Source organism: Lissotriton vulgaris, chromosome 9, assembly GCF_964263255.1.
Source record: "Lissotriton vulgaris chromosome 9, aLisVul1.2, whole genome shotgun sequence".
NCBI classification, from domain to species: domain Eukaryota; kingdom Metazoa; phylum Chordata; class Amphibia; order Caudata; family Salamandridae; genus Lissotriton; species Lissotriton vulgaris.
The window spans coordinates 900,329,598-900,349,901 of NC_141697.1; the positions used below are offsets into that span (position 1 = coordinate 900,329,598).

General features: G+C 43.7%; 1 protein-coding gene across 1 annotated transcript in view; it reads left to right on the forward strand.

The window, feature by feature from the left end:
- The window catches only part of LOC147692465 (calpain-1 catalytic subunit-like), a 361,725-nt gene that overhangs the window by 317,057 nt on the left and 24,364 nt on the right, over positions 1–20,304 (forward strand). Inside the window, exons 15-19 of the mRNA XM_086938675.1 lie at positions 5,590–5,653; positions 12,576–12,640; positions 13,146–13,214; positions 15,936–16,014; positions 16,448–16,564. Coding sequence (XP_086794801.1) covers positions 5,590–5,653; positions 12,576–12,640; positions 13,146–13,214; positions 15,936–16,014; positions 16,448–16,564 — 394 coding nt within the window. The remainder of the gene's footprint in view (positions 1–5,589; positions 5,654–12,575; positions 12,641–13,145; positions 13,215–15,935; positions 16,015–16,447; positions 16,565–20,304) is intronic.

Consider the following 20,304-nt stretch of genomic DNA (forward strand, 5'->3'; position numbering starts at 1 on the left):
AAAAGGAAAGGGATAATTGTGATGAAGTAAAGGAGTAGTAGGGAAATACTAACAAAGATTATCCCATCCCTAGACGGAGCAGGTGTGTGAAGTATCCAACCCAAAAGAAAGGGAGCTCCCAGAGGCATCCTCCTGATAACTAAAGTAGAATTGGAAACTATAACCGGTGAGGATTAAATAGACCTACTTCTTACTGATTGGACTAAACAGGAGTTAGTCGCAAATATAAATCACCCATAAAAGAAAAAATAAATATATTGATATGTTTTCCCTTTACTTTATAGTACTGAAGTGGTTAATTTTCATAGTCTCTGAGGAAAGACCAAGAATATTGGTTGTGAAAAAATCCCATATGAATGAAGGGAACGGAAAATATGAGCAGAGGTTAAACAGACTCATATGATCAAAAAGATCCAGGGAACACCACCTGGGTAAGTTGAGTAATAAACTTGTTGGGACCCACACAGTCAAAAGGCAAAAGAATTTCATTCCAGGCCCCAGGGTCGTAACCAAGGGACCCACCAGTGAAAACCATGTAGATATAATCAAAAGAGTTTTGATAGAAGTGTGAAAAAGGATTGTCCAGTAGAGTAAATATGAACTGAGTCAATCGTCTAAATAATGGTGCAAGGAAACACTGCCATACTACCGCTTAGCCCATCAGGCTACCAATTTAAAGATAATGAAAAAAGATAGCAACGGAGTGGGAACGAATCTCGAGTTGTGATGTGCAGAAGACACTATATAGGTTACCAAATATTAGGCTGACCAATTGATGTATTGAATATAAGCAACTGATACTAGTAGATGGGACCTAATGAAATGTATTATGATATATGTCTTTATAGATGTGACCAATCAGGGAACGAATCCTGAAGAAGGTGCAAGAACTTAAGAGGCACCGAAACGCCGCGTCGACAGTTTGTTCCTATCATTTGTGTTTTATTACCTTTGTACAAATATGTTTTTTGGAAATAATGCTGCATAAGGAAAAATCCTTTTTTTTAAAAATAACTGAAATTGGTTTTAAGAAATGTGTTATTAATATTGTTTGTATAAACTGAACATATATCGTGTAATGGTTTTTAATGCAACAGTTTTGTAGTACTATGACCTTTTTTAACAAAAATATTTTTTGAATAAATGTATGACAACTTTTAAACAAGTCTTTGTTTCATATATGGTCCCCTATGACACTGAAGGGTTGTTAGTTCATGTTGTAAATTTGGTAACCTAAATAAGACTGCACAATCTTTGTACACACAGAGGTGGCCACCCCCAGGGGGAGAGGCACACCGAATAAGGTATAACAATCAGGAAAAGGCACCCTGTTTTTTTCATAACAGATAACCACATGGCCACTTTGAACTTCAAGGATGTCTACTGTTACATCTCCATCCGGTACATTGTCCCTACCAAAGTATTGTGGTAAGTGGACAACACTACCATTTCAAAGTAATGCCTTTCGGGGCGACAACAGCACCAAGAGTATTAACAAAATGACTAGCATTGGTTACAGTACATTTTCACCCCATTTGTGGGTTTACATATCTGAACGACTGTCCACAAAAAAACAAACAGGAAAGAGGAGCAGTAATGACTATCAAACACTCAAGCAACAGAGTCGCTCTTAATCAAACTAGGATTCACAGTAAATGCCACAAAGTCCCATCTTGTCCCAGAGCAGATTCAGCCTTTTCTGAGATCAGTGTTAGACTCGGTCACTGCAAGAGCCCACCTGGATAAAGAGAGAGCGATGGCAGTTCAAAGGCTGCTACCTCTTATTCTGACATCCCTTCCTCTACACCTGAGGAAAGTTATTAAATTGTTGAGGATGATGGTCACATGCAAAGCCATAGTGCTGTACCCTCGCCTATACATGTTCCCGTTACAGGAGTCCAGACAATAGTCCCAAGCAGCGGGCCCGTGGGAAGATCTAGTGTTAGTGGAGCCCAACGTTGGACATAATCTCCAAATGGTGGCGCGACATATAATTGTCAATGGGCATACTTTTCTTGGGCTCTCAGCCATGGGTAACCATTATCACAGATTCCTCACGCATGTGGTGGGGATCCCATCTGAACATGATTGTTCAGGGAACCTAGACATAAGAAAATAGAAAATGTCATATTGATATCCATGAGCTGACGGCAATCCAATATGATGGCCATACATTACATTCAAAAAGAGGGGGGACTCACTCACCTCAGCATTAGCCCAAATTATCTGTCACTAGGCCATTCACAAGCATCTGCCAGGGGTGGGTAAACCACTTTGTGAACCTACTAAGCAGAATGTATCAATAGGTACACAAATGGGAAATGATTTTCCAAGTACTTCAACCTTACTTACAAAAATGGGAGATGTCCGCTGTTCTCCGCTGCAAAAGACACAAAAAATGCATAATCTTCACCGCCAGGTGCTCTCACCCACAGACCATGGGCAATGCACTATATATGCCCTGGCCAGCGATATTCGTGTGAGCAATAATCAATTACTTTCATTCTAATCGCAACAACATGGGAGAGGCAGCCCTGGATTGCAGTGCCTCTAAACATTTCCATTCACCTGCGCAAGAAATTGCCCACCTGGGATGATTTCCAAATTCAACATCATGGTAAACTGTGATATCTAAATCTCATGGAAATGCTCTTAGCAACTTAGCACCTGAGGTCATATAGTTTTAATATGTAATCTTCAGTATGCTAATCTTGAGTGATGCACAGAATTATTCTATGTGTCCATGCTATTCACCAAAGTGGAAGCTGTTTGTACATTATTGCCTGACCAAGCAAATAGAGACGCTAAAGAAATCGGTTTAAGACTTTATTTGTATTTGTTGCATCTTCAAAACTCAGGATTGGCCTACAGATCTATTAAGCTGCACATAGTGGCAGTGGCTGCTAACAGCACACTTCTTTGTTTAAAATCTCAGTCATCTAAGCGTTAATAGAGGGACTTTAGAGAGTATTCCTTCCAAGAACACCACCGGTTCGAATAAAGCACCTTAACTCTGTGCACACTAGGCTCATGGGACATCCTTTTGAACGACTACATACTTGTGTCTGCATTACTTCTGTACTGTATTGGAAAATCTTCGAAATAAAATTTAAAAAAAATATTGAAAAAAAAATAAAAGTAGAAACTGGAAAAAAAATGAAAATTAGCATTTCTTGTGGCAATCACTTCTTTAAGAAGAGTTAGCTAGTTGCAAGTGTTAACAATAGTAGAACATTTCATTCACGTTCCCAGGGATAGAGTTGTCATGAGAACAAACCCCCATTTGAATCCCAAAGATGTTACTCTTTTTATCTGAACCAAACTATTGAGTTGGCAATTTTCGTGCCACAACCTGAGTCAGTGGTGTAAAGAGCATTGTACACATTAAATATTAATGTTGTACATTGACCGAACAAAACCCATTCATAAGACAAAGCAGCTCTTAGGAAATCCCATTTCAAAGTCCGGTTTTGCAAGGTGGATAGTTAAACACATTCAAGTACATTATGCAAAGGCCAAACTAACTCTACATGCAGCTCCAAGAGCACCCTCCACTATGAAGAAAGGAGCTACAGTTGACTTTTTAGGTAAACTACCATTAGCAGACAGACATAAGCCTGCCACATGGTAAATACCGCTCACCTTCACTAGACATTACTCTGTGGACAACCGAGCCCAACAAGAGGCTCAAGCCAGTGAAACTCTACTCAGAATTTTATATCAGACATCTACCTCATCCACTTGCTAGCCACCACTTCAGGGCCAATGCTCCACTTTATAGCCTAGCTGTCACATTCAAATACTGCTAAACCAATTTAACAGACCAAAGGCCATCAATTCAATTGATATAGACTATAAGCATTTATTTGCTACTTCGTTCTCTCCTGGAGAAAAAGCTGGGAATGAGACACCATTAGATGACCTTCACAGCCGATTGTAAAGAGATGCAATGCGGTCAGTATCTGTGTGCTCTTTGTGAAATTGGCAGCGGTGTGACGCTGTTCAAGCTATATGTTGAACTGACTGAACGCTGAAAGGAATCATTAAAGATAACAACGCCGGCATGGCGAAAATATTAACCAACAGCAAGCATTCTTATACCCTTTGTAAAAGCACCACTCGTCTTGCACAAATCGTGCCATACACATTTTAACCTGTCTCTTCTCGCCTGCAAAGTGCAAATGTATTTCTCTATTCAATCAGATAAACCAGTCAACACCCTGAAGAGAATCCCACAAACCACCTTGGGAATCGAAACATGTCGGCATTACACAACGTGAGACTTTCGCTTTTAATTACGTTTTCCCCAGTAGACATTTTATTTGAATTGTCTCACTACAGGGTCTAATCTTTCTCTTTTCCTGTGGGTAGCAGCTTCTTGCATTTGTTACACAAAGTGGATGCTAAAGGTTGTCCCAGTAACTGCTCCGTTTGTGACCTAAGACTGGTGTTATAATGTTTAGATAAATGTGTCACGCTTCATGTATTGTTTGGTACATCATATTGTTTCATTACAACGTTTGTATGTCTTTGTTTTATTTGTTGCCTTAATATGAATAATTTGTTCTTGATTGAAACGTATCTACACTTACCTGACCCATGAATAAATATGGAGTAAAGTGCACAGAACGAAGTAGCAAATAAATGCTTATAGTCCATATCAAGTGAATTGGTGGCCTTTAGTCTGTTAAATTGGTTTATCAGCATTTGAATGTGACGGCTAGGACAAACCACCCCCCCCCCTTCTTAGTTTACTACAGCCCTGTCCAGGGCCTTGGGCCAAACCCCTTATACTATTACCTTCATAGCCTATGCATAGCATGCGATGTACAGCAGCACGTACCACAAACAGAAATACTACTATGTGGATTTACATGTACCCTTCCACATTCCCAGATATGAACTGAAACTTTAGATGTTGCCATTTCGCTTTAGGTATTCATTCATAGTTCATCTGTGCACACTTCTGCTTTGCTTACTACACGTACCTGTTGGGAGGAAAAACATAGTCTGTGGTGGAGTCTTTTTCTTGGTGCATTGTGGGTTTCAGGGAGGAGACACAAAATCTCTCAAGATAGAAGACTTCTTTGAAGAAAAATAACTTGTAAACACCCACATCCAACAATAGATGACAGGAGTGTAGAAAACATGCGATCTACAGGCACAACAAGCTAATACCTGATAGTTATAGGGGAAGTAACATCTTCCTTTTCGGGGCTCTTTGTAATTACCATTGGCCTTTCACTGCATTTCAATAAACAGCTAATGCTGTCTGACAATAAAACTGATTACAAGGTCATTTTGTTTTCCATTATTGTTCTTATCTGACTCCAGCTTTAGCGGTACTGAGGAACTGCTGCAAGCCTAGTTCCAGCACCCCTGTTTCTCACTCTATTACCAAGTTTTCTAAACCTGCAGCTATCAGGTCAATCTGCAGTGAACATTTGCTCTCCATTCCACACTCCACAGTTCTACATTCTTATAAACAGATAATTGCACTCATGACCAGGCTTGATCAGGTGAGTTATTTTAAACAAGAATTAGAATAATGGTCCTTTCTTTTTCTGCGGTGTCTTCTATCCTTGACAGGAACAACAGATCAGCGCACCAGCTCTGCAGCAGATCATGACCAAGTTACTTCTTCAGCCTAAATGTATGTATTATGAAAGTTAATTGTGTTTCATCAAGCTATCATTCTCTAAAACAGGTACCTGGAACTCAAGAGATCATAGACTCTATTAAAGAGCTGAGTTCTCAATAATTTGCACATTTCGAGGAAGTTGCTAACAGTTCAAATTTAACATGTCAGAGATTTGCAATAATGTGGAACCTGGGCGCAAAAAAGCAGGAAATAGTGAAATGAGAGATTTATCAGATCTCCCCCTTAAACTGACTGCAAAGCCTAAACGTTGCTATTCTTGGCCCAGTCACACTGCCAAGAAAACGCCAAGCCTTTAGGTCTTTTCTCCTCACATTGGATATTGATTGAGGCCTTTGTTGCTCTTGGTTCATCATATTGGAAGCAGAGTCTGACCATTCTGGTCTCATCCAATCAGATTCTTGGTGATTTCACCACAGGAAGTTCCACCTCATACACACTGTGTTGATGACGTTCTTGTCCACTTAATTTCTTTTGGTACTGGAGTTCCCCTGTGGCTACTCATGTTTAGTATGGCATCCCTTTTCTTTCCCATACCCCAAAACCCTTTTACCCATCTGCCACCTGTCCCCAAGTTCTCTCTTGTTGTTTTAGAAGAAATGGCATGCAGGCAAGGTAAAAGCTGGCAGGCAGCGGTACAGAAACAAAGGTGTGGATTATTATTATTATTATTATTATTAAATTACACTTGTATAGCGCTATCTACCCGGAGGCCTCGTAGCGCTCATGACTGACACTTTATTAGCGCGGGCGCAGGGCAGATCAGTGTGCTTTTGCATACAAGTGTGTTTTAAGGGTTTTCCTGAAAGCAAGATGGTTAGTGATTTCCCGAAGAGATAGGGGGAGGGCGTTCCAGAGCCTGGCCGCGGTATGTGAAAAGGAGCGACCACCCCATCGAGCCTTCTTGACTCTGACGGAGGTGGCCAGCTGAAGGGAGCCAGAACGGAGAGAACGCACAGGAACGTAGGGGGTGGCCAAGGTCTTCAAGATTGCGGGACCAGTGTGATGGAAGGCCTTGTGTAAAATACACATGGATTTGAATTGCACTCTCGCCGCAATAGGGAGCCAATGGAGTTCTCTTAAGGCATCCCTGGCTGACTGTCGGCGAGGAAGATTGTAGAGGAGGCGGGCCGCACTGTTTTGGGTGACTTGGAGCTTTTGGATGACAAAGGAGGGGGCTCCCAAAAAAAGAGCATTCCCATAGTCCAGGCGCGACAATATCAGGGCCTGGACCAGTATCCTCCTGGCCTGAAAAGGAAGCAGAGGGAGCACCTTCCGCAGCATCCTCATCAACCCAAAACAGGTGGCTGCAATCTTAGTGGCTTGTACTGAGAAATTCAAGGCTGGGTCAAGCCAGATCCCTAGGCTCTTTATCTGGGGCTTGGGAGTCGGGGGCTCACCCAGACATGGTGGCCAGATGGATGTAAAAGCGGAGGGGGAAGAATTCCCCAACAGAATGACATCTGTTTTCTCCCCATTGAGTTTTAAACAGGAGGAATGCATCCATCTGGCGACCGCCTCTAGACAGGGACCTAAGGTGTGGGACGAACCCTCCGCGTGGTCTAAAGAGACCACCAGTTGGGTATCGTCCGCGTAGGTGACAATACGCACACCGAAGGGTTGAACTATCCTGTCTAGAGGCTCCATATAAACATTAAACAGGGTGGGGCTCAGGGAGGAGCCCTGAGGAACCCCACACCTGAGAGAATGTTTAGATGATACTGCCTCACCCTCAAAGACCTGGAAGAACCGGTCGGTCAAGAAGGACGTCAGCCATTCCAGGGCCGCGCCCGACACGCCCATGTCCGTCAGTCGTTGCAACAACCTGACATGGTTCACCGTGTCGAACGCGGCACTCAGGTCCAATAAAATAATCGCGACTTTCCCACCCTGGTCCAGCACAGCTCTTGCTTCTTCCGTAACCGCTAGAAGCGCAGTTTCTGTCCCATGTCGCGGACGGAACCCTGTCTGAGAGGCACGCAGGAGACTGTTTGACTCCAGATAGTTCGTTAGGATGTTGTTTACGTGCCTCTCAAGCAGTTTGCTCAACCAGGGGAGCAGGGAGATGGGACGGTAGTTTGCCAAGTTACTTTGGTCAAGATTGGGCTTTTTCAGCAGCGCTCTTACCATTGCGCACTTCCATGGCGGGGGAACGGATTTGGAGGAGATGGAGGTGTTAAGGACATCCAATATAATAGGGCGGATCGTATCCATCACCAGTTTGAGAGTGTTTGGGGGTGCTGGATCATTGGGAGAGCCAGAGGTGACTTTAGCAGTCAGTTTATCTAGTGCTGGGGCGTCCAAGGGAGGAATAGTGTCTAGCCTACAAGAAGCCAAGGCATCAGAGGTTGGGGGAGTGGAGTTGAATGCCCCGATACTGAGGGCGCTCAAAACCGCTGCAATGATCTGCTCGTTATTAGAGTCCTCAAATGAGGAGTAGATTGTAAGAATCTTTTGAGAGAAAAAGTTAGCCAGATCATTGCAGCGGTTTTGAGCGCCCTCAGTATCGGGGCATTCAACTGGGGGGGAAACAAGGGATTTCACAATTTTAAAAATTTCCCTAGGGGCATTGGCGGCTGCTTGAATTCTGCTGTCGTAGAAGGAGGTTTGAGCTACTTTTAGCTCCTGTTTGTAGAGCCTAATATTGGCTCTATATTCATCCTTTTTAGATTGGGAATAGTCCTGTCTCCAGGCTCTCTCCTGCTTACGGCAAGCTAATTTCATACTCCTAAGTGCGGGGGTATACCATGGGGCTGCTTTTGGTTTTTTGGTAAGATTGTTATTTTGAGCAGGAAGGACCAAATCAAGTGTAGAGGTAATCCAGCCGTCAAAATTGTTAGCTGCTATGTTGGCATGCGTCACCTTCCCGGGGGGGTCTCTGGCCAAAGCAGCTTCCCATGCAGGGAGGGAGAGATAAGACCATTTCCTAGCTTGGTGTTTGGCGAGACAGTAGGCAGAGGGGAGGGTATTAGTGCGCCAGATGAAAGGTATCACAAAATGATCCATCCAAGGTAAAGGGATGGGGGGCTCCACTGTGATGTCGTTGATATTACTAAAGACAGTGTCGAGAAGATGACCTCTATTGTGCGTGACATGGAATCCCTTTTGATAGAGGTCCAATGCTTGAAGATTAGCACGGAGCGAGTTAGCGGCATTGTCGAGAGGATCATCAAAGTGCAGGTTGAGGTCCCCCAACAGGGTAAGATTAGGTGAGGATAAGATGACACTGGCAGCCAACTCAGTGATCTTAGTAATAAAATCACTAAGGGCGCCGGGAGGACGGTAGATCAGAATGCCAGAGAAGGTGGTAGTGGGGGAGAGTTCTAGCGAAAATTGAAGACTTTCGCAGGTCGATGAAATGAAAGGGGTGATACGGCACTTATAATTGTTCCGATAAACAATAGCCAATCCACCGCCTCTCCCAATTTGGCGATCCAATCTCTTAAGAGTGAATCCTGGAGGGATGGCTCCAACAATGGCCGGATCGTTGTCTGCCTGAAGCCAGGTTTCTGTTAGGAAAAGGGCGTGGGGATTGAGCTCCTCAATCAATAAACGTAATTCGATTTGGTGTTTATTAAAAGACCTACAGTTTAGTAGGAACATTCTCCACTCCTGAACGGAAAATGGGCGTCGGTTGACGCGAATTGAGGGAGTCCAGTTACAGTTTTTACAGATAAAATCAGAGAGAGTAGGCAGAACCAGGTGATCACAGGCCGGACTAGTAGCATAACGTAGGGCATGGAGTGTGGAACTGTCATACACCATCGTGGGCGCAGCCCCAGCCATGATAGGCAGATCTTACCGCAGGTAGCAGGAAGCGTCTGGACGCGGACTGGCGCAGACTGGCTTCTCTCTGGCGCCTCTCCGGCGCGTCTGCGGCGCTACCGCTGCGCGTCACCGCTGCGCGATTGAGCGAGGGACTAAGTAGGTTAGGCGGAGTGGGAGACTAGCGCGTCAACCCACCAAGTATGGCCGCCTCCAATGGAGCAACCAGGAAGTAGTGCTGCTTGCCTCCCTCCACATCAAACAGCGCTAGAAGCTGCGGTGGACCGGGGAGTGAGCGAGCACAGCACACAGCAAGTAAATGATTACACTATACACAAAGTATTTTAAAAACGGTCTAAAAGCAATTTTTTCGCAGGAATACAAGGACACGCTTGTAGCAGTCTTCCTTGCTACCAAGCGCTAGGATGGCATGAGGACTCCAGCCGGTGAGGTTTACTGCCTACTTGTTTTCAGGATTCCCCTCAACTCTGCTGAACTCCTCATGCTGCACTGTCTTATGTTTTTACCACTGGTGAATGAAGAGGCGGCGTGAGGTTCAGAAGTGGAATTCACCACTTATGATAATGGAGCAGTGATCTAGCCACCTACCACCTAATCAAACATGGTTTAGATGCTTGCGATTTCTGAGTATCGCCCCAACACAGAGTATAACATAGTTACACTAGGCCCGGTTAAGAAATACCATTTTACATGCTCATGTTCTTAAGTTGCCTTCTCTCTCTAAACACGCTGACATTTGACCAACATTCTTTTGCGTACACATGCAGGATAATATTCTTCGAACTCAGTTTTGCTTACACTACCACTTTGTAGGCACTCTATCAAAACACCTTGAACATTCTGTACAAGGGGTAAGGTCATCACGCAAGATGTTGTTATTTGTTTTGGCCGCTTGGCGACATAGCTATCACATTAGAATAAACAATAGCTGCCTGGCTGTGGCTTCAGCATAGTAATATGGGTGATATTATTTATCGGGCATCAAGCCTTTGTTTAGACAGTGGAACATTCCGCTGGCACTGAGAAGTCGATCCATGCTGGAATTCCAGCTAAGCTGATTCCTGTTTCCCTCATGCGAGGGATGCTGTCCAGTGCTACACCAAGGCAGGCAGCTTGATGATACTCACCCACAGGTAACTAGGAATTAGATCACCCAACAGGGATTGGGCAGATGATAGGGTAGAATACACTAGGTAGGAGTACAATATATTACAGTACTTGTATGCAAAAATACATTCTCTGTAATAAGCAAAATGTTTGAACTGTTTATCTTTTACACCATTCTCGTAATGCTAATCACATTATTCTGTTTCTTTCTCTTGATTATTGTAAAGCAAATATATTACTCAAGAATCACAATGCTTCAATAAATATTGAAACGATTTACTGTGTATTTCTTGTGTATCTCTTTGGGTATGTATAAGTAACTAAATGAAAGGGTTCTAGATCTGTTACCATGATTTCCTTGGGGAGTCAGGGTTGGCATGTTCAAAGGTTGCACATCCATTTGTTACAGTGTAAGGTTAGGGATAAAGATGGTGCACTGTGAGCTCGCAGGACTTATGCCAACAGGTCAGAATGGTGTGCGTGGAATCAGTCTTGCACAGTTATGATGGTTATGTTCCCCAACAAATGCACCGTTTTACTTGGGAAAGTATAAGCCTTATGACAACAGACTTCAAAGTCTGGCATTTATGGATTTCTCTTGAATCGTCTTGGCTACAAACCTGGCCTTTCTAAACTAGCCTTCTCTCACACAATTAGAAGAGCATGGCCTTCTTGGATCTCACTCCATTCACATTCTTTTCTAAGCCTGGACTTTCTTGTTCTCTCTTCTCAATACACCAGATGCAGGGATTGCTCTTTTGTATTGGCCAGATCTCAAGAATGACCTATGTGCGCTGCATGTGCAAAATTAAGAGATACTCCTTTAACTTTCGGACTCTTTACTTTGTTGAAAAACCTTTCGCAAGGTAAGACTTTTAGGTCATTGGGACAGCTAAGGTAACCCAGAAGGGGTCTGGATTTCATCTTGAATGCAGATAACCAAAACAAGTTGCCTGAAGTGCTACAAATGGAGCCCTCTCTTAAGCTATGGGCTGCTAGAGGCAAAAATAGACAAATATCAAGATCGAGTGAGATGGTCACCTTAATATTGGGGAGGTATGAACCAAGTGTGTGCTCTATCCATCTCTCTGTTTTGTTGGATCATCACAACACAAGAGAGTGGTTAGGAACAGATAATGAGAAGAACACTTGTGCAAGGTATGCAGATCAGGAAGTGCAGGATGGAAGCTGGTAATGTTTCAGTACAAAAAGGAGGACCAGGATTAAGTTTGTGTAGGTGGTGTTGGTGGGTGATATATGTGAGCGTCAAGTGTATTTCAATAATGGTAATGCGCCTGAGAAGCAACAGCTAGGGATGGAGGAAAGAAGGGTCATGACAAATGCTGGAGTTATGATGTAGTTGGAGAAGTTGGCAAAGATAGTGTGTGGTTATTTCAAAAGCAGGAAGTGATAGACAACTGACGGCAGTGGCCCACAGCCTGTTTCCCAAAGCTTTGGGCTGCTGAGTTTAGAGCTGCATTATAGGAAGATGAAGAGCTCTGCGTCTGCGCATTGCAGACCCTACCATCGATGTATGGATTAAGAAAATGGTCATGCTCCTCATATCTTGGAAATTGGATGCATCTAAGTTCTTGGTTCATAGGAATATCATGTATCTGGGCACTTGTCTCAGTTTAAAGCTAGATATTGAAGAGCTTGAGTTAGGGAAATTACATATATCTGGGGCTTATCTAATAGGAATCCCATATATTTAAATGCATGTCTCATACGAATGTCAAATACTGGAGTGTTCATCCCAAAGGAATGTAATTAAAAAAGGCTTGCTTATCCCTTGTTAATACCTTTTGTTGGATTTCTTGTCTCATGGGAATGCTGGGTAATTGAGAGCGTGTCTCTTGGGCGTCATACATGTGAGTAACTGTCCCCTGAGATTACCACTGCAGGCTAGAACATGTTGCATAACAATGTCATATAGCAGATTGCTTATCTCGGAAGAATATTTCATTGTTTGTCTCAGGGCAATTCCATATGTCAGTTTCCTTGTTTTTTTTTGATTTAATAGATTATATGGAGAAGACAGAAAACTTCCCCCCGGACTCCTGCCAGCTGGCCATAGCCCTTGTAGATGTATCCTTTGCTGAATAAATTACCAAATATACACATCAAATTAGCCCGGGTAGTCTTGAGTCAACAAATCAGCTCCTTTCAGAGGGAGATCAAGATCTTTCGCTTTCTGTTTTTGGGAATCTTATTTGTTCATGTCTATGCCAGAAAATGATATTTCAACAAGAACTTTCTGAAAAAGGTGTGAGTACCCAACTGAGAAACGTCTTTCTTACAACAAAGTCTCCTCTTTATTGTGTCATTCTGAAAAGGCGTATCTATTTCAGCGAGTGGCGAATGATGGCTTACACAGTGGTCAAGTGTGAGTGAATGTACATACGGAGAGACCGCGAGAAACCATTCAGTGAGTGAGTGCACCTGGCACCGTCTGTACCCAAGGCACAACACCCACAATTGTGATTCATTGTTGCCAACAGGCCAGAAGTAACCCGCTGGGAACAGATTGCTGTTCTGGGCAGTCATCTGCGGTCTAGGCACATTATTGTTTTCCTTCATTGTTTCTGATCAGGTCAATGGAAATGGAAAGCTGGGCTTGAGTGAGTTCAAACAGCTCTGGAGTAAGATCCGGTCTTGGGAGGTAAGTTTTGGTTGAATTATGGGATACAGGAATGTTCACGAAACACCTCTGTGGCATACTCACACATGCAAGGTATTGTAAAGAGTACACTGAATAATGCCCAGTCAGCCGGCGAAGACACAGTTGAGGGAGAAGGGCCACACATCCCTGTACGCTGCAGTTGGGAGGGTCATAGTGCCAAAATGTGGTGTTAGCATGCCCACTGTTGATGTGCTGTGCGGTTGTGGGACACAGCTGGCTTAAAACTGGTGGGAGGGATTCTGGATATGCTTCCTGGGGTATACTGATGGTGTGCAAAGGTATCATTGTACACAATCTTTTAGTCAGGGAATCACTCATCCCTCTACCGATTGCGAACACCTACAAATGCATTGGAAGTCTGAGTCTAACGTTCTGCGGTCCTTTCCCATATCTTTTTCTCAGTCAGACACTCACGGCTAACCCTTGGACACACAATCATTCATGATGTCCACAGTGGCTGCTACTGAGATCTTAAAGCCACCCAAGCAATCCTCTGCCTCTAATCTCCTAAGTGACCTTTACTGGCTCCCCAATGAAAAGCGAGTCCAATTTAAAGCCTTGTGCTTTATGTACAAGGCTATGTCGAACGTGGGTCCACTCTATCTCAGATCCTTGGTGTCACCTTTTTACTCCAGGTGACTAGTTCGTTCAAAAAAATCTGAATCTTTCCGCTGTTCCCAGATTCAGAAGGGCCCGACAGGGTGGGAGATCCTTCTCTTATCTGGGTCCCAAACTAAGGAATTCGCTACCTTTCTCTTTGAGAGTTTGTAAATCCTTCTGAGTTTTTCGTAAACTTCTAAAAAGCTGGCTGTTTTAACTTTGGTTTCTGCCCTGTGTTTGCCTAGCGCTGGGAAACCCTGTTGGTTCGCATTGACCTATGCAAAAGTTAAACGTAAAGTAAGTAAGTTCCTCACATACTAGTAGGACCTTCATTAATGTTTTGACTCTTACATGTGTAGACTCTGTTAGATTTTTGCCATAGAAAGGTATATAAACTTAACATAATAATACATTTTCCGAAAACTATTAAACTCCGGTCAATTATTAGGAAATTGAAAGAATAAAATATGGCCATCCAGTTTTGAATTATAAACAAAAGGGAACGATGAATCACAGATCATTAAATTGAAAAATCTTATGATAAAAATGTGCAAAGGGCTTCAATTTCTAAAGCAGAAGGAACCGGCAGCAATTTGCTGTCTGCCCCGCCTCACATTTTGTAATTAAAAGAAATTGGAACGGGGAGGGAGTAACAGAGGAGCGGGTTAGGCTAGGTGTGTGTGTGTGGGGGGGGGGGGGGAGTAAGGTAAATGAAGAGCACGATGATGGGAGAAACAAGGAGTGTGGGGAAGAAGCAAACGAGGGAGAGAACAACAGGGGCCAAAGGGAGAAAAACATGCGAGAGCAACACACATTGCTGGGTAGAGAAGCACATGGGCAAGCGAGAGCAACATGGAGCATGGGGGAGAGCAACAAGTAAATAGAGACTAACACAAAGCATGGAGTGGAGATAGAAGCACACAACGACTTCTTGAGAACACATACTCTCATGGAGTGCTGAGGCGTTTTCCCAAAAGACAGTGAGTATTAGAAGGACACAAGTAAAGATGCACTTCTTAAAGGGACGGACAGACAGACACCATGTGGACAATGCAGGCCTGCGAATGAGAAGCAAGCAAATGAGGGCGACAATAAATCCAACCTCAGTAAGCAATGGACATTTTTAGGCCCACTGTAAACTCTTGGTAAGCTGACAGAAGGTACGGTATCGATGGGAGTAAAAAAAGAGCACATTTCAATAGTAGAACTTACGCTGTACCATCAAATTATGCTTCAAACTATGAAACTCTTAATCAGTGTTCACCAAACTTCATACTTATAACCATATGTGCATCCTAGGGGCATCTTTGTAATCTGGTGAACTTTAGTCAAAGACTTCAATAAATCAGTCCAAAAAGGACTTTGAATTCTCCTGGAATGTCTAATGTATCCTGAGCTATGGTGTTTTAGTACCTCGAAATGTACAGCTTCGAATTCACAGCTCATGCATTTCAGACATGCCTTGTAGCCAAAATATTTGTGCCTGTGGTAATCTCTGGTCATGCTTAAGCCTCATCATTGTTTGACACCTTGCATGGCCTGTGCCCGATTCTAGTACTTAGTACCCATTGGCCATGGCCTGCAGCAGCATCCAGTGGGCACTAGGCACATGGTCTGCACCTGTGCCCTGTGCTCATTACCTATGCTTACAGTAAACATAGCTAATGACCCTTACCTTTAGACCCAACATTACCAAATGGTTATCATTTTTGCTTCCTAGGTATGTCAAAATGATCATGTACTGAAAACGAGAGGTTTGTCGCCGCTTATCTATGATGCCTTGGTACCCTAGATGTCCTGCCCCTGTCCACACTGCGAATTCCCCTGCTCCGCCCATGGCCTTATCCAAGAATGCATTAGGGAAAGAGGAAGCAGGCCGAGTGCGGATTCAGTGTCTTCCTATGCCAATGACTGATGTTCTTTTATCTGCATTAGTGACACCCAAGTAAAAATTCACCTGTGCCCAAAATGTGCCCTTTTCAACACTAGCGGAGACTGGGAACATATTTTAGTGAACCAAGCCGCCTCTTTGGGTTGGGATCAGATGTCGTTACACAATGGTTGTTTACCTTTGGCTAACGCTCTGCCTCTATCTTGCAGCTCATATTCTCCTTGTATGACGCCGATCAGTCGGGATCAATGGACGCCTATGAGATTCGACTGGCTCTGAAGGCTGCAGGTAACACATGAGGGCAGCCGAGGGGTTTTGGGAGACACCGTGTAAGAGAGCGAATACTTCAGGTTCAGTGGGAGTATCTCCTCAGTGATGGTCACATCATGGGCACTCTTTCCATGAAGACACCCTGGAGTTCAGTCTTGATGTGGTATCTTGCACTTGATTCTTGTATAGCTCCTCAACCTGTGCTAGTTTCCAAACTCTGAATAAGAATAAAGTAGGTCAAAGACAGACAAAGGAAGGCCAGGAGAGAGAAAATGAGGGGACAAGAAACAGGTAAAGACAAAGAACCGTATGGACGAAGCAAACTCGTTACAGAAGTGTTTGAACGAGGGTTGTGATGCTGCATATGCTGGTTTCAGGAGCCTAAAGTTTCGTTACCACAGATGGTATTGCTCTTGAGGTGGTAAATGGTTGTTGTCTCATTTCCCGCCAGGATTCCACTTGAACAACCGCTTGACGGAAATCATCACCAGGAGATACGGCGATGAACTGCTGAGGATCAGCTTAAAAGGCTTCCTATCCTGTCTGGTGCTGCTTGAAACAACCTTCAGTAAGAGCCCTAGTCAAGTCTTATAGTGTGATCCTAGGAGAGACTGTCAAATTATTTAAAATGTTGCTTTTACTATCTCCTCTATAGGCGTTTTTAATGGTATGTTTAACTGTTTCTTTTACTTAGATATCTGAAAAGCAGAGAACATTTTCCCATAGGCACAGAATGGGGAAAACCCTTTGATAGATCTATCCCAAAGTTCCTAGCGTAAATGTTGCAGCCTGCACTTTCTCTTGACCGAGCTTTCAATTGTAATGGTGTGGGGTAAGTTTACTATGTGAGCTAGGTATTGTAGAAATCCCATTTCCAGGCCTAACCTTGCATCGGTTTGACAATATATTTGCTGTGACAGGTAGTCGTAAAAATCGATGTCCATTTTTTTTAACGCAAGTTAGTCATTTTCCTCACAACTTTGAAATCAGTTCAGTTCAGTTTAGAAAGCTTTATTCGGTTTGCATGACACAACCATAAAAGCAACAATAATCAGAGAGAAAAATACATTCAATGACATTTAACATAAAATCAACATAATTCAAGTATATCAGTTACCCTACTAAATTAAAAAGGTTTGACTGCGCATTCCGTATATTATCCCACATTTGAAATCAAATGGATGTTGGTGAGCCTTAGCAGTGGTGCAAAACAGAGGCTGCTCATCCGCTATGGCAGAGGAGCATCACCCCCTCCTGCTGACAGCCGGCAAAGGACAAAAATAAAATGATAATCAACAATTGTTATTATAATTTTATTTTTAGCCCTGCAGGCTGCGAGGAAGAGGCGTGGCCTACCATCCTGACACTGCAGCACCAGGAAGGAGGGGGAGTGGTGGGCACTGCCAAGTGCTCGTGACGGCTGGGCCGGCTCTCTGGGAACAAAAATTATAGAGAAGAAATTTAAAAAGGTGTGATGATGCATCTGCTGCGAAAGTTGTATCATGCTCTAGGTGCATGCATGCATCACCGTGCATGCATGCATTTCCCATGTAAGTAGTTACAGTATGGCAGGGGGCTAATTATGTTAATTGACCAATCTATGGTGGCTGATGCCACTTCGATCTGTAAAACAAATGAAGTGTGCAAAAAGAACTTTTGATGTAGCGGAGCATCCAACAGCAAATGGTAGCACACAGGGAACAGAGCAATATGAAGTGTGGAGGCTCAGGGGGAGGCAAAGGAGAGAGAGCAGCATCTGAGGGAGAGAGCAACACAGAGCACACAAGGGGGTGGCGGGTAATTGTACAAGGGAAGCAGCACATGAGGGAGAGAGCTAGAAAGCACACACATTCTCATGGAGTGCTGAAAGAAAAAAGTAGTTCCTTGAATGTGAACTGTGAAAGGCTACAAGCCCACCAGTCAAAAAGATGGCAAAGAGGATATACTCCAGGGGAGGAACAAACAGAAGGGGATGGCAAGCCATCAAATAAGAAGCAAACAACAGAGTGACAGTAAAGCCAACCAATGATAAGAAATGGGTGGGCTCTTAGCCCACTGTAGGTTTTGGTAAGTCCACAATAGGTCCTTCCCCGCCAGACAGCCTGTGCAGTCTGGTAGGATAGCACTGAAAATGGGGTATCTACGGATGTAGGGGCAAAATCAATTTTTACGTGTTACCCTAACCTCACACATAACACACCCCAGCACAGTAACCAAGCCATTTGTGCAGTAGTGCATGCAAAAATCCCTCACCACTAATTTATCCCCACTAGCATATTACACACTTTTACGGGGAATGACTTACAGTGACAGTTTTGCCACATTTTTCCATATGTGTTTGCATTGCTTTTGCTAGAAGAAACCTTTTTGCAGCAATTCTGTGCATTAACCTGGGATTGTTGCAGTAGTCTCAATCCAAAGTAGCGATAAAGGACCAGATGTATGAAGTTTTTTAGCAGTCACAAAGCCTGCAATGCGCTAAATCATGGGATTTGAGATTGTCAAATGGCTTGTTCAAATGTACTAAACCCATTAAGTGATCATCTAACATGTTACCGGATCACTAAATGGGTTTAAGAATTCATTAGACCCCTCTTTAGGGGTAGTAAGCACTATATCAATGCAATTGCAATAAGGAATCACTATTTGGAAGGGACGTGTTCAAGGGCTTCGGTTCCAACGGTGATTCCTTTATGAATGCTCTAATGTTTTGCAACCGAATTCTGGTTGCAAAACAGTAATGCTTTACTACCTCCTCAAAGGAGGTGGTATGCCATTCACAAACCGGGAGGGGTCTCCAAGGGACTCCTTCCCCTTTGAGAATTTTTTTTTATGTAAGCGTAGATAGTAGTCTCATGGGCCACTGCCTCCTCCTAATTAATGAAAGTTGCAATTTAAGAAAAACGGGTTGTATTTAAATATATATATTGGTTTATTTAAAAGCAATCAGAGACATGGTGGTCTACAGACCTCAGCAGCCACCATCACGGTGATGGCTGTTATTCCTAATGGGCCACAAATTGTGACCTACCTCATTATTATTCATGAGGTAAGTAGATTTGCGACTGACTAGGAATTCCCACTAAAAAAACAAAAGTTTCATACATTAAGAATATGGGTTCCCAAATAGCAATTCGGATAAAATCGCTATTTAAAATAAACAAATAATAATAATAAACAAATTTATAAAGCGCATGGCCACACTAGCTAGTGTGTCCCAGCGCTGCGACAAGAGCCCGTTTCAGGCAATAGGTAAGGCAGAAAGTTGTCAAACAGAAGAGTTACCTCATGGGAAAAGCCATGTCTTGAGCTTTCTCCGACAAATAGTCTCCGATGATTCCAGCCGGAGCCCTATCGGAAGTTTATTCCAGTGTGTGGCCGCTAAAAATCTAAAGGAGCGCCTGCCCATCCTAGCTCCTTTGATGGTCGGGATGCTGACCTGACCCATCCCACTAGATCTTAAACCCCGCATGGGGACATACGGGGTGAGAAGGTCATGCAGATAGGAGGGGCACTTCTTCTGCAGAATGCGGTGACTGAAACACATAGCTGTAAACAGAGCACATTCGCTCACTTGGAGCTAATGCAGGGAATCCAGGGCCTTGCTGGATGAGGCTCTCCTCGGAAGCATTAAAACTAGATGCGCAGCCGCATTCTGGATGCGCTGGAGTCTCTGAACACATTTAGTATTTGCTCCTAGTTAAAGAACATTTCTGTAGTCCAAACGAGATGTCACAGGGGCGTGGACCATCGTTGTCCTCGCTGACACAGGGAGCATATCTAAGGTCTTCCGGAGACTGCGCAGTTTCCCATCACTCACCTGCTATGAGTTTCACAAGACAGTTTGGTATCCCGCTACATCCCCAGGTTCTTTACCTGATCCTTAGGTGATGGGGTTGGACCCAAGGTCTGAGACCACCAAACAGAGAACCAAATCGAGGGAGCCTTACCTATCACTAGAACCTCTGTTTTATTGCCATTAAGTTTAAGGCAATTAAAGGCCATCCATGACGCCAACTCTTGAAGACACGTTGAGAAATTTATTTCTGCCTCCTCAGAGTCTTGAGTAACAGTCACCACAAGTTGGGTGTTGTTAGCGTATGACACCACACTGACTCCAAACTTCCCTACAATCTCTGCCAGGGGGATAATGGAGAGATCAAAGAGAGTCTTGTTAAGTATGGAGCCCTGAGGGACCCCTTGGTCTAGCTTGACGCTTTTGAAGAGGAAAGGTTTCTGCAGCACCTGAAAACTGCAGTCAGAGAGAAAGAAACTTAACCATTCCATCGCCCTACCAGCCATGCCTCC